This window comes from Ammodytes marinus (genome assembly GCF_949987685.1).
Source record: "Ammodytes marinus genome assembly, chromosome: 22".
Classification (NCBI taxonomy): Eukaryota; Metazoa; Chordata; class Actinopteri; order Uranoscopiformes; family Ammodytidae; genus Ammodytes; species Ammodytes marinus.
The window spans coordinates 21621825-21637709 of record NC_137226.1 but is presented as its reverse complement, the minus strand read 5'-3'; the positions used below and the strand labels follow the sequence as shown (position 1 = coordinate 21637709).

General features: G+C 40.0%; 1 protein-coding gene across 1 annotated transcript in view; it reads right to left on the bottom strand.

Moving 5' to 3' along the window:
• The window catches only part of hmga2 (high mobility group AT-hook 2), a gene marked incomplete at its 5' end in the record, with an annotated part of 50532 nt that extends 34896 nt beyond the window's left edge, over positions 1 to 15636 (bottom strand). The window contains 2 exons of the mRNA XM_080050697.1: positions 14306 to 14392; positions 15529 to 15636. Coding sequence (XP_079906823.1) covers positions 14306 to 14392; positions 15529 to 15636 — 195 coding nt within the window. The remainder of the gene's footprint in view (positions 1 to 14305; positions 14393 to 15528) is intronic.
• Positions 15637 to 15885: the final 249 nt, after the last annotated feature.

Genomic DNA, 15885 nt, shown 5'->3' with positions numbered 1-15885 from the left:
ACACACTGCTGTTGCTAACCTTAAAAACTTTTGGTAATTCTACTTCTCAGTGATTTGAGTAATGTATAAAAAGTACACAGAGCAAGTGTAAATATATAATACAGTTTTTACCTAATGCTTAAACACTAATAGTGGTTGTTAGGCCCAAAGCATCACAACCTCTAACTTTGGTGACCATGCCCTAAACACAAGCACCAACCCCACAAACACAAAATAGGCTTTGCACTGTGTTTGAAATTCTGCAACACACTTCTTGCAAAACACTACACACAGTGTTGTACATAAGACACATTGTTAAAAAAGGAAATCTCCTGCAATCCTTTGGAAAACACATCTATTTAAAATACAAAACACAACTAAACTAAAGCATACAGATTCACACACATTAAAAATAAAAATTAAAGCTAATTGAATACCAATCAGTGTGAGCCTTAGCACTACAAATAGACTTCAGGTGAGCTCAGCTTCTTTGTGAGACAGTAAGAGTCAGGGGAAGAGGACAAGAGAGAGCGGCAGGAGGACGAGGACAAAGGAGACAACAGACGGAGACAGGGTCACTATAGTGGACCATTTTATAAATCATGGCCTAACAATATAGGAGGCTGGTCTGAGATAAAGCCCAACTACACAGTAGCTCCATAATTAGGACATTTAGACTGGATATCAGGAATATTTTCGCATCGCATGTGATGTCGATGAGGCGATGTGGCCAGACGGAAACGGGAGGCGGTATCCAAAAGATTCATAATCCACTCGCCCCATTCCTTACAACACTTATTTTTTTTTACTGTAATTGTTTCAGAGTTCATAGTGACACACTGAATTGCTTGTTGAACTGCGATCCTTTTTTTCAGAAGCTTTTCTATATTTTTTCATGTGTCTAATTGAAAATATAGTGGATCAATCTTTCTAAAAAATTCTTCAAGAGGTTGGATACGGCACGCAAGGCGATATTTCCCCCGTTGCTTGGCAAGGGAGGACATTGTCTGTGACGTGGATGAGGTGATGTGGCCAGATGCCAACAGGAGACAGGATCCATAGCCTAAATGTCTTCCAATCATTCCCCTACAACACTATGTTTTGTAGAACATTCTAGTGGTACCATTTCTTGTGTGTCTTTGTGTTTTTTTTTTACTTTTGCAAAAACCTGAAATGGCAAAATAAAATAAAAGATCTGAAGCGTTTACATTTTGTTTTCATGTGTCTAGATCAACTGTAGTGGATCAATCTTTCAAAATAAAAATCTGTATGAGACTTTTAAAGTCAAAAACCATCCAAAGTACTGAATACAGCTGTGTTTTGCATAAAGCACATCTGTGTGTTGTTGCTGCTAGGAAAGAGTAATTCAAAGGTGCATGTGTGTATTGTTTTGATGCTAAAAACTGTTTTGAAATGGGATTGTTAGGTTTTGTTTCAAGAGTTTTGCCGTATAAGTTAGAAGTTTATCTCCATGTGCTTTGTCCTATTCGGCCGGTGTGTTAAGTTTTGACACAGTGGGCCAAAGTCTGCAACATGTGTGTAAGCAATTGGCAAACACTGTAAATAGTGTGTGCGTTTCATAAAGCCGATCTCTCAGTCACTCGCTCTGCATGTAATCGGCAAATAAACTTTTCTGGGATCCCACTACTGATAACCAATCAGAAGAGAGAACGCTACAAATTAGCACCCGTCTCACTGCCAGTGCACGCGCAGAGCGACAGATGGGTGAATGTTTATGCGCCTACAATGGCGGAGCAGGTAAAAATCCTTCCCAATGTCTGTTTTGATGGTTTTTATCACACTTATGGATCTGAGATGATGCTAGATAACTTGCTGCTTGAAGACCGCAGTGCATTAATGTGGTGACGTGGGGACGAGGGAGGGGACTGCCATCTGCAGTCACTGACAGGAAGTTAGCTAAACTGACCATTTCGCTTACTGAACCTTTAATTACCCACAATATGACTACCAAGACTAAAAAAACACAAAATGACATCACTACAACAAAGTCGGTTGATCATACAAATTGGAAATGATCCAATGCTTCCTCTGTGCCCTAGGGATCTATTGATGTACCAAAAAACATTAAAAACACATCAATGAGCCACACTATTGCACCGGGTGACATGTTCCTTCATCGGAGTGAAAACAGTCACTGTAGTTTATTTTGACTCGGTCCATACATACACCGTCCTGCTGCTCCAAACACTCACAAGAGCACCAAATGTGGATCAATCCATCGCTGAAAATAGTCCCCAACAAATGCACTATTCCCTCAAAGAGTTTCCAACTGGACATTAGATTTAAAAAATAAAATGTTGAAAGATTGACGTCTTCTCGTGGTAGCAACAGGCTTGGGTCAGACAGGGTAGTGGGTAATGTTTAGGTTGTGTTATCATACAATATTTAAGTCACTTTGTCACTTCAAAACACAATCAAATATGACGATCAACAGATTTGTAGTAAAACAGCTAAAACATTTTGATTTGACCCGGCTGTATTACGCACCATGACACTTCCAACAAGTCAGTGACATCACAAACAGATTTAGTTTTTTTTTGCAGAGAGTAATATCTAAGCAGTGTGTCATTGTAGAAATGAGTGAATCACGGTATTGGCATTGTCAGTGAATATTTCTTCACAATCTGTTCTTGTCCAAAAAAGAAATCTAGTGTTAATACACAGCCGAAGCTCTGTAAACAGGTCCCACATGCTACAGTGGGCCCCGTTGTTTACATTCCCTTTGTTTACATACCAGTTTACAGAGCCTAGGCTGTGTATCAACACCAGATTTTGAGGAGATGATCACTGATTTGACAAAAAAGTGATTTTGTCAACACACATTCTCCAGAATCGCTTATCCCACCTTTTACAGACAAGAAGCCTGACCAACAAGTATGTGTACCCTCACCTCTTTCTGTTTATCAGTGCCTAAGTTGTCTAAGTGAATTGTCCTGGTTGCTTAAAGGGATAGTGCAGTTTGATACGCTAGCTAGACTGTACCAGCGCAAGTTGGCGTGGTAATTACAATGGCCGAACTACGCCTGAAAAAAAGTGCAAAAAAAAATGGCTACCTGGCGGCTAACTAAAGCAGTGAAAAAGAGCATCAATCTAGCGTGCATGAACAGATTTTTTGTTTTAGGTAAGCATTTATACTGTATATGTAATAAAAGACGTGTTTCATCTAACCCCCTCTGCAACAATACAAGGCTAACTTCTGCAAACGCCAATTCTCCCTCCAAACTCTTATAGTGACTGCATTGACAGCCATCTCCATAATATTACAAATTAACTATACCTAAGTAACCCATACAACCCCACTTCATCAATACTGAACTGATATTTAAGTGTGTTTATGAGCATGATATAAAACAAATCCAGTAATCCTATTGGAAAAAGGGGTATGGGCAATGATTGCTTATACCATTTAAATCTACATTTAAGGGAATGTTGTGCTGTCATTGCCATTCTTGTTAATGGTAGATAACAGTGTATAGTTAATCCTGGAGAGCTGAAACAAAGAGAAAAACATTTTCAAATGAATCCTGATTAGCCTAGACATGGAAAACGCCAAGTGTGTATGTTTACATAGCACTCCCTTACTGTGGAATGGATACCTTCAACTGGAATGTCCCTGTGTGATTGGCTCAAGGGGAAGGGAATTACCTGTCTTACTAAGATGACAGAATGATTTGACATTTGTGGGAATGGAGAGACATTGAAGCCTGCAGAATGCCTAGATACAGTCAGGGTGCATAGCTCTGAAGTCATCCCCAATTAGCAAGACTAGACCAGCTTGAATAATGGATGGGATATAGCCAGTCCCATGGCTCTGTCTCTGGCAAAGTGTCATGTGAGTGTCAAGTGAGGTGCCATGAACTTTGCAGACGATGACTGGCAAGGTTTGGTATCAAGCGACAACACCGGTTCCTTTTCTCAGCCTGACAATGAGTTCACACCTCCAGGTAGAGTGTTTCAACACCTCACCTTCAATATAAAGTCCTTGTACACTTCTGCACATTTCACACATTTGTACATAGTAGTGAAATACACAATTCTATTGTTTTCTGACCACTACTTTATTAAAGAGAACTAAGGTGTTTTCTTTTCCTTTGACTTTTCAGCGTGATTGGTCAACTGTTAGAAATCATTGAGACTGTGTTGGTTGTGACAAAATGTAACGTATCTGACTGATACTGATATCCCACGTCATATTAAAGAAAGACAAAGGCAGCAGCTGGCCATGATTCTCTAGAAGTGTATTCACAGCAAAACAAACTTTCAGCTAAAGGGTTTGAGCATCTGTCTTTTCTTATCAAGGTTCACATTTATGCACACATGACATGATGTGATATGACATACAGATTAGATCTGTCTGTAAAGCACAGAAACTGTATGTAAACAATCCATATATATCTTTATCATCTGTATCCCCTGGTTCCTGCACTGTAAAGCCCCTTCCCCACCAAAAGAACTCCTCCTCCTGGAACTTAAAGGTTCCTATGGCCCGTTGTTGTGTTTCCACCAGGGTCTGAAGTCCCAGGACGGTTATGCAAATCAGGCCGATGACGTATGGAAAAGCATTAAAAGTAACTGCACTGCACGCCATTATATGATACATTATATCAGGCACCGATTGTATTTGCGCATATAGGCCTATATGATCGTGGGAGGTTTTATTGACTGGACCGCAGAGCGAGGCCAGCCCTACAAACGCCAATGTTGCTGAGTGAGTGAGTGGAAGGAAGGAGACCAAATTCAGCACTTGGTCAGAAGAATCTTAACGTCATATTACTCGGCCTGGTTGTTGCCCTTTCAAAAGGAATCCACGCCAGCGCGGGTCAACTACACACACCGAGGAGGAGAGCAGTCCTGAGCTGTCCGCATTAAGCACAGTGGTTAAAGTTATGGAATTACATGTCATACATGCGACCGGGCAAATTATTCACACGTTATTTATCACACCTGCGGATATTAACTGCATGCTAGTGTTGCGCGGTGTAGCCAGGGCTGAATAGTGTCGCTGCCAACGGGCGCTGTGTTTCTGCTCTGATCTGTGAACACGGGCGCCGGACAGATTATTTCTCTGGATATTTAGGTGGAGGACTGCGGCTGTCTGGTAGCCTGGTTCTACCAGACCATCCTACTTCATTTCATTTGTACAGAAGGTCTGGAACTGCTCAATTGACAAACGTTAACTCACTTGAAGGCGGGTGTCTGTTGAGGTTTAAAATGATTGGATCTGCCCAGTGCCACTCCGGATCTGCCAACCAATCGCATAGCGTTTGGTTGTGACGTATGTCTTGCGCCGGGACCAGCCGGTAACCAACAAAACTCAGCAAAGCTTGTTCTTGCTCCGGGCTTTAATTTATCGATATTCTGCAGCGTTGCCACAACAGACTGAATAGCTTCTCTCGTATCCTCATCCATTGTCTTCCTGTGACTACAACTGAAACTGGTGCACAACCTTGATGTCATCGTTCTCAGCCACTCCCTCTGTTCGCTGATTGGACCGGCAGAAATCTGTTCGAGCAGGAACCCATGAATACACCGCAGCCCCAGACTGACTACTGAAGGGACAATGAAATTTGAGCGCAAGTAGGTAGGCGGGCGGAGCCAGGCTAGCTGTCTGGTGGAAAAACAGAAGGAAAATAAAAGGGGAAAATCCTGAGCTGTAGTCTTGCGTCGCTGCAGACGCAACACTCTAGCTTCAACTCGACAGGCTACCATCCAATCAGAGAAACGCCAAAATAAGATAATGTCAGTTTTAATTTGCATGTCCTTTGAGTTGCGTTGAGAAAGACAATGTAGTCGACAAAACAGTAATAAAGTCATTTTCATGACCAACACCTCTTGTTGATCCTTTCAATGAGCAAAACAAACTGTTACCTGTATTATAAAATGAAAAGTCAAACCAAGAGGATTTGTTTAGCAGGGGCTTTCTAGGACCTATATTAATCTACAACGCATTGATGACGTCTTGTCATGTGATGTGCATTAGCGTGTCTGTATTCCTGACACTTTTCTGGCTAGCCAATCTGTGTACTGTAATCCAGGTTCTCTGTTTGGGACGCTGCATTTTTAATATGGAGATTTAATGGTCTGAAAGACAACACCCTGTTGAATTAATCATCAGTGTGTTTTATATGTCTGCAGCAGCCCTGAATACCCAGGGATCTAACGCACATTTCAGCAGGATCACTTAAACCATTACAAAGATTAATGTGAGCATTTACCACTTCTGTGGTCAAGGTTTGGTTAGGTTTGGGCAGAATAAATACTCATCCGGGCGAAGGAAGGGTTGTGGCTCAGGTTTGAAAATATACTTTTTTATTTGTGGTTAAATAAACAAAACACTGACTGTTGGTAACACCTCTTGTTACCAACAGTCCAAGAAATTGGAAGCTTGCTGTCCCATCCATCCACACCGGCCTTCTCCCAACAGAGGTTATGACATGAATAACAATATCACAACCGACAGAAGTCATATTTCACACTGACACACCCTGGAGGTATTTGTCAGTTGTCTTTCATATTAAGGTGTGAAAAACTAATAACTGAGCTGAGGGCTAAAACATTGTTGTTTAGCTCATGTTCAGGATTAGGTCAGTTTTTTTGCAAGTATATCATAAACCAAAGTACTGGGGTACTTTTGTCTTTTTTGTCATGATTTTTTCCACAGCTACCTTTTAAACACCTTTGATGCCTACATGGAGAGACTGTCTGAGAGAAAAAATACATTTTTCATCACGTTGAGACATTTTGAAGTCATTCAATAAGTGAGACATTCTACTCAAAACTACACATGGCAACCTAAAGGAAAAATCAAGGCATTGCAAAAAGCCATAAGACTTATCCTCCGGAGCACCATAGACATCTAGACCATATTCCATGGGTATCCATGGAATGTGGTCTAGATGTGTAATGGTCCATGGAATGGACATTGGGTTTTGCTAGAGTTGCTTTCATGGCTTACAAATGCATACGCAAGTGAACAAAAATAATATTTCAGTAGCTTTTTAAAAAGTATGCTTAATATATTAAAGTGTGTTTATGAGCAATATACTTTAAGTTGTGTTAAATTGAAACGACTTAAGTTGCACTTAAGTTATACTTAAGCAGTGCTTCAACATAATTTAAGTGTATTTTTTTACCTCATTTGCATACCAAAATAATACAACTTATTTTGTTCCTAAGTATACTATTTAAGTATACCTTTGAACCTATACTACTTTTATACTCAAATATACTTTAATTAAAAGTATACTAATAGCTTACTATTAGCATTTTACAAATACACTTCAGTAAAGGCTTTTTATTCATCAATAGCATACAGGTAAATCCCATTTTTCAAGGGAGACCTGTTCCCATTCTCAAGTTAAGATCCACACACAGCAGGCTAATCAACAGGGGCAATTTGGGATTCACTTGGACATGTGGCAGGACGGGGGATCAAACCACCCACCCTGTAGTTGTGGTTCTAATGCCCTACCTACTTCCCCACAGCAGCTGAATAGTTCTTACTGATAAATGTAGTACCCCATTATTTAGCATACTGTTATTACATTAAAAAATTAATACAATTTACATATTTTTAATACATAGCAGTATAAAATGTTGCCTATGTTAATGTGTAATAAAATGTTCAATACTGTTACATATTTTCAGATAATTCCTTTTATTGCACAGGTTTTTATACACAAATAGCGAAAATAAAAAATAATCCTTTTAGGAGGAATAATTTTAATCAGGGGTGAGGAGAGTTAAAAACCACAATACGGAATTAAAAGGTACCATCATTTATTACAATAAAATAAATCCTAAAAGAGCAATTGTGTAACTGAAATGTATAATACAAAATTATTTCAAAAATAGTTTACTATGCCCTATCTGGTTGCGAAGAGAGGGTTTATATCAGGAGATGTGAATCATGTAGAAAAACGTGTACTTTTCTAAATAAAAAAAAGTGAATCTTCGGTGGGTAAAACATTCATTGGTGAGTTCCCCTTATATAATGGTTACATTTTAGGAATGTATATGATAAAAGCACTCTTATGAAACTAGCTATAAATGCGTTTTATCAATTTTAATATTGTTGTTCTTGAGATATTTTTTGATTAAATTCTAATGCTTACGGTAACTTTAACACAAAATACACTCAAAAATAACACACTTTTTAGAGCTTTACTTGAGCATATTAAGAAATACTCTCAAACATAGCACATTTTTTAGAACTATACTTATGCACATTAAGAAATACTCTCAAACATAACAACATTTTTATAACTACACATTAGAAATACACTGAAACATAGCACTATACTTAGGGTGTATTCACACATGCTGTGTTTAGTTCGGTTGAAACGAACTCAGGTGCACTTCCACCTTCGGTGCGCATCTTTCAGACAGGTGTGAATACAGCAATCGCACTCGGGGGCGGACCAAACAAACGCTCCGAGACCCAGCTGAAGAGGTAGTCTCGATGCGCTTCAAAACGCACTCTGCTGCAGTTCGTTTGTGGTGTGAATTTGGCCGGACTCGATCCGACCCAATTGCAGGAAGCACTGCGCCTTTTCTTTCTTTTCTTTTTTAATAAATCGCCATCAGCTTCACATTATGGGAAAGTGTTGTTGTCGCCATTGTTAGGAAGATTAGTTGTGGTTTGACCGGGAGCCCCGAGCGAAAATATTACATTTGATAATGATGCGTGCGGATCAGCGATCAGATGGAGAGGAGCGTCTCCCGTAGCCTACAGTGCCAACAGGTTCACGCTGCGCTTTGCATGAAGTGTGTGTTTTTATTGTTCTTCCCAACGGGACCGTCAATACTGTCCCCGTGTCAGTTTGGTGCTGAACTGCGCCGAACTGACACCCAGCTGATACACAGCTTAATCAGCTGTGTTTCAGTTTGAGCCTATTCTTCACGCGAGTCGCGCGTCCAGCAGCAAAAATACAGTAAAAATTATGTTTCACATCGTAGGCTAGAAGCCACATAACGTGGCATTGTCATAGGGCTACATATTATAAACATATGAAACAACAATAATTAGATTTTTTTCTTCTTTATTTATAGGCTAGATGTAGGCATTTTTATTATTTTTAACTCCATATTATATCAATGATAAATTCGCAGTTTTTACTTCGTTCTTCCTGCTTCTCTCCACCCCAGAATGTCTGTCCAATGAATGAATGACCTTAGATCACGTGTGGTTTTGCTTCGTAATGCTGGTTCACTTGCAAAAGGGGCAATATGAAAGTGGACCACACCAAACAAAAAAATCCAAATTCTATTTGGTCTGGACCAAAGCAAGTGAACTAACGGACTTTCCATGTGTGAATACACCCTTAAATGCAATTTAAGTGAACCAAACATTAAAGAATACTTTTGAAAAAATATATTTATACAACACTTAACAATACTAATAAAAATCATACTTTAACTGTACTTTAGAATAGTGCATTGAAGCACATATGAAGCACAAATAATATACTTAAACTATATTAAAAAAGTACATAAGGGTGTTGATATACTTAGACACACTTTTAATATACTTCATACACTTAAAATAAACTTTTACAAACAATAAAAATTTGCATTTCTTGTTCAAATAGCTTATTGATAGCAATATCTCTGTGTTGGTAACATTTTCTAACTTTTGAAGACAAACGTATCCAATTCAGGCAAGGCTGGTGTTCTCTGCGACTTTTTCACACGTTAACCTGTTCTTTCAGTTAGTAAATGCTCTGCGCCAAAGCTCATTCATTTTCAACTTTATCCAAACTGACTTACAAAACTTTCTGTGTAGCGTATCGCTTATTTAAGCCTGTAAACAAGCCTAGTGCTGCTTCCACCTCTTGTGATGCTGCTGCTGCTGGCACATCAGAGGGGCACTGCTCCTGAACCAACTCAGGATGCCTACTGTCAACATAGGTTTTCAGGTTGTTGCAGTGTGCGATTGGTAAAAAAAATAAAATAAAAGTGATGTTTAGAAAGGTTTTTATTCTTGAAGATGTTGGAAATAAAACATGCAAGAATGAAATCTCCCACACAGTAACATTCAAAGTATGATTGCATATGGTGCATACTGTTTTTTTTTCTTTTTACATAAATGTGATTTTTTTTTGCCACTTAATCTTACTACTTTTGTCTGGAAAATTCCCTAGATCAGTCTTTCTGTCAGCAAAAGTGGATTTTCAATTCAGAGATACTGTGATATTTCCTCAAGTTCTGAGGTGTCTTTGTGAAGGTCTTTCCACAGCAACAGGTGCAAATGGTTTGGTATATTTATCTATTTATATTTTCTAAGAATATTTGAAAATTAAAATACTTTTGCTTTTCATGGAAGGTGGCAGATGGTTGTTATACTGATGTGCTATCATGGTGAACCACCCCGTACAGCATTGCTGTGTCTAAAAGCTTACATTACAGTCACTGTGCGCAAAGACTTTGCAAGGGCAAACAATTTCTATGCACACACTCCCATCTTAGGGATCTCTTGGGGGCTAAGCACCCCGTCTTTAAATCCTAGTGACAGCCCTGCTTTCCATGTTACTCTGAGGTAGGGATGGGCATAATTAATCGATGATCGATTCTTGATCGTTAAGAATTTTGTCGATCACGTGAAATTTTTATCGATCAAATAGCCGTTGTGTTGCGCAGAGTGAGTCCCAATTCAATGCAATGCATTTCACTATGGGCAGCACCATAGACTGTATGGGCAGCAGTGAGACATCCTACCAGCAGGGGGCGATACTTAAGTAGTTGTAGGGAAACAACAGAACAGGCTCAGCAGCCTGCGAGCTGCCGTAGAAGCCAAAACATAAACAATGACGAAGTCAAGGCAAAGTTAGGCATCGGACAGTTTTAGAACCAACAATAACCAAGTTCATTAAACATTGCTATAAGTACAACACCAGGACCACCCAAATTATGTATAATTTGTACATTGAAGCCTACATCCGATCCGACCCTGTTTAATGTGTCACGTTAGCTCCGCTAGCATTAGCGGCTAACTTTAGCGTCTATGCTTTCCTACTTCGCCTTCATCAGGGAACTTATTTGCCCATTTTGTTTTTTAGATTAAGTAACGTTAGGTCCTTTACCACTCAGAGAAACGTACCGTGCCCTTAAAGTGTATGGCAGCATCGTAGGAGGCTCATATGTGTTTAAAAAGTGTCGTAGCATTAGCTGATTGTTGGCTCATAGCCTCGGGCCAGCGCCGCATTTTATTATTATTTTATTTTTGAAAGTTGCCTTGTCTTAATGGATTGTTCTTTGACAAGAAGTTCTTGGAATGAAGATTTCATTGAGTAAAAAAGCTCTTATACACTGTGATAAAAACGCTGTATTTTGGAGTTTCTGTAGACAATTTTTAATATGTAAAAAGATAACGATTAATCGATAATTGATCGTTAATTTTCCCGATCATCGATCAAGGATATTTCCTAAAATGCCCATCCCTACTCTGACGGGTTGTTTAATTCTTGCATATTTTGTTTGTCATGTTGCTTCGACATGAGGAAAGGAAAGTCTTGTGTATATACAGTATATCCTTAATTTTTTTACTGTCCACCTATTATTTCTATCAGCCCACCCTAATCTAGCTGGCTAGAACCGGCCCTGAATCCAGGTCAATTTAACACAGTAGAAATAGGCAGTGTTCAAACTTTTGTCTTTTTTGTCATGATTTTTTCCACAGCTACCTTTTAAACACCTTTGATGCCTACATGGAGAGACTGTCTGAGAGAAAAAATACATTTTTCATCACGTTGAGACTCAATCCAGCCACCTCCACACTCTAATGGAAGTAATGACTAAACTGATTATTCACAAAGCCTTGTCAGACGTTCTTTTTCAAAGACTTGAAACAAATGACCTATCCTGATGTTCCTCTTTGGTGTGAATTCCGCCATTTAATATTCAACAGTAAACCTATTGTTTTAGATAAATAAAGTAAAAAAAAAATTCAATTCAATTCAATTCATTGTAAGAAAACAAAAAAACAGTCTGTATTTTGTATTAAGGTACGTGATACACAATCAAGGTGTGCAGTAAAATTGTTTCTTCTTACAAGCTTGCCATACTATCTGTCAGAGACTGTAGAAGTGATTGATATGGGCCGGGGGGAAGCCAACTTTTAAAGAGTATATGTTAAAGGTGTAGGCCGGACCCAGGATGCCTTTCATCTGCAACGATTGATATGGCCCAGTGTTTATCATCACAACGCCAGATGAGATGAGACTGGATTATAGGGGCCAGAGGCAGAGTGCTTCACTGTTCAAACTGCTGGGAATGTTTACAGTGGTTCAGGGTGGCAATGGAGCACTAAGGCTGCTGTCATCATGAGCCTAACACAGCTTCATCTAACTAATGAATGAAGACACGGGGACTTTGCCCAGCCTGCCTCCATGCACTGGGATGTACACTATCTAAAGGTTAGCTGGGATCTTGCTGTAAAAAAAATTCCAAAAGCTTTTCTTTGCATCACTTTGTCTTTGCCACTTTAATCCATAATCATTCATCAACCCCTATCTCTCTCTCATACACACTGTCTCATTGTCTGGGTGGAAATATGTATGTAAGTGAATGAGAGTGCTGTTGAGTTATGGCGGGATGTTTTTCATATCAACACTGTTACAAATACGTTGCTGTGTGGATTCCTATTGTTGAAAGTTGAATGAATTTTTTCATTAAGGTAAGTTGCTTTTTAAGACTAATGTGCACGTGTCAAGTGGGCTCAGCAAAAGCATTTTATTTTGCTCATTTGTGATTCAGATCTGTTTTTTTTTTTTTATGCGAACAACACAAAATTCCATATTTGGCCTTTTTCATGTGTGGCCACCTCAGTCTGAACAGTCTTAGTGAAAAAGGTAGCCAAGGTCAGACAGGGTCACCCTTGCAATCTTGAGATTTTGGGTGAAATCTGTTTCTATGACGATGTTCACATCAGGATCCCACCACTCCTGGCTCCCACTTTGCATCCACACACCTTTGTACGGAATGAAGAAGCAGCCATCGCTCCACAAAAAAATAACTTCAATAATGAATTACATAATAACATAAGTTATTATTCTCTTCCTCCTTGTCCACTGCACACCAATTTATAAAATAATCATTCTGCCTTCAGCGTGTGACATCTTTGTTATTGTCCTTTGTGCACGGGCTAGATTCAGGACTGGGACCAGTTCACAGAGGAATCTGATGTTGGCCAAATTTTAAAAAATATTGCGAATAGCCAAAAAAAAAAATTATCAGAGAAATAAATCAGAATAAAGCACTAGGCTTGTAGTGTGAACATGCAGTTCATGCTGTATACTCTACCTGATCAGTCAGTAACCAACATTAGCATTCTTGAGGAGGTGGACAGGAAACTATCCCTGCGTTCCAAATCACATACTTTTTCTTTTTACTACACTACATACTAAAGTACAGAAGAGTTTGAGGGCCACAGGATCAGATAAGGAAGATTTTATTTTCATTATGTCAAGAAATGTCAAGAATAAAGATGAATACTCCAAAATGCTATTGGAGTTAGTGGGCCATCTAGGTATTTCCAGCATACTACAATTGACGTGCATGTATTGGGACATCCTAAATCTTTTTCTGGCATACTAAATAGTAGGGAAGTATGGGTATTGGAAGACAAGGTATCTCTCATCAACGAAAATGTCCTTCTATTCTATACATATATTTCATATATTAGTACTTTTTTTGATACAGCAAAAAGTACTCAGGTGCAGTATGTACACCCAACAACTATATCAAGTGAACATTTTACTGATCCTTCTTCGGACATTGAGGAAGAAAAATATTTTAAAATGTTTTAGATAGTTTTCAGTATTCTTTAGTTTGGTCAGCTGTGCTAAAATAGCCTCCAAATGGTCCTGCTCTTCACGACAGCTGTCGGTCATTATAATTACTTTGTGCCACAACCTGCAGAATCAAATTGTAAGGTCAAGAATAGTGCAAACCAAAAAGTTGAAGGAACATTTATAGCATTCATTCAAATAACATACCACTCTGCAATGACATCAACTTAGGAAAAAAAAATCTAATTTAAAATAAATGAGCACTGAGGACAACTTCATCTGCGTTTTTTTTTAAAGATGTTTTCTTCAGCGTTCTATAATTGTTCTTCCAATTTAAATTTAAATGTTTTTTGTCTTCCTCTTGCACATGTGATTGGGGTGGTCACATATCAATTCTGATGTCTGCCCCATACATGTCCACTCATTTAGCCGTGTTTGCTCATGAACCACGAGTCAATAAATGGAATGAACATGATCAAATGCATGTGTGTGTCATTCAGGTGCTGGGGGCTCCTTACCTTCTGCGCTGCCTTGGAGGGGCCCTTGTTCTTACTTCCTTTGGGGCGGCCCCTTGGTCTCTTGGGGACGGGCTCTCCGCTGGGCTCCTGGAGGGGGGGGGAGGAGGGAGGGGGCACAACATGGGTGTCAAAGACAGGAAACAAAAGTTTGAACCCCCCTTTGGTCAGCGCTGCATGGGTCAAGACCAAAAAAGGGACAAAGGTTGTATGTGTATATGTGTGTGTGTGTGTGTGTGTGTGTGTGTGTGTGTGTGTGTGTGTGTGTGTGTGTGTGTGTGTGTGTGTGTGTGTGTGTGTGTGTGTGTGTGTGTGTGTTTGTGTGTGTGTGGTCGTGCGCATGCATGTGCACCACCATAGAGGGGAGGGTTGAGAGGGATTTACTATGCAGTCTGTTTTTTGCACTTTAAAATTTCACACTGAACTGACAATACTAAATAAGCTTCACGCATCCTGGTGATTAATCATATATTTGAATTTGTGTGATTCTCCATAACAGCCAGCTGTGGGCCGCTGTGTTCCCTGAAAGAAAGCCGCACTGTCCGGTCTCTATCCACCGCAGTAACACTGCAGCCTGTGGTGTCAATGGACGGAATTTGGTGTGAAGCTTTACTGGGAATGTGACTCTCCAATGAATCACATCTATAAACACTAACACATAACGACGTTCAAAGCCCTCACTTGTCATGGCGCCTATGATTCAACTCGCGGAAAGATCTGCATTCATCCCCAAACTTTTATTTTTTACTCATGTTGTCAATTAAAACCATCAGCCAGAGCCAAGCCTGGAAAGAGGCGCATTCCTCATTATTTGTGCGGAAGTAGGATGTGTTTCCAGCCCACACAAAGTAGGCCATATACTATATACTGTATATGTGCACACAAAGTATATCACAATAGCACTCGTAAATTGCCTCCTCCACACAGACAGAAACGTAGCCTACATAACACGAGCCATAAGGTGCATAAGGAAGAAGTTAGGCTCGATTGCACACCCTGCTTCAAAGTCACAGTGAACGAGCAATTGCCGTTCGGTTCTTTCGAAGACAGAATATGTGCCATTTGTGTGGTTTCATAGAGTATGAAGGGTATAACCAAATCACTGCTACAGCTTTACCTCAACTCTCATCAGATTTCAATAAAAGCAACACAATCTGGATTTGATTGTAACTTGCAGCGACAGAACGTTTGCCTTTACGCAGAGCGACACACCAGCTCAGTCTTACTTTGGGGGGTTTCCTCGGTCTCCCCGGCCTCCTCTTCACCGGCTCCGCGGCCCCCGGTGGCTCCTGGGAGCAGGAGCTTTCTCCAGCCTCTTCCCCGTGTCCGCTCATGCTTCCCGGTGCTGCGGCTGCTCCGTTCTCCTGGTCAACACAAAACGCTTCAAAAAAGAAAGAAAAAGAAAAGGGGCAAAGTAGGGAGCCGACGAGGAGAGTTTCAACGGCACAGGTTTTCCACTTGTAAGTCTTGTTCCACAGGCAAGGAGGACTGGCGGCTTCGGAGCCAGTGAAGCAGCTGGTAGGTTTGGACAGAGCACCGGGGCAGCGGAGCCGCAGTGGCCGAGCGGCTCCAACTCAAAGTCG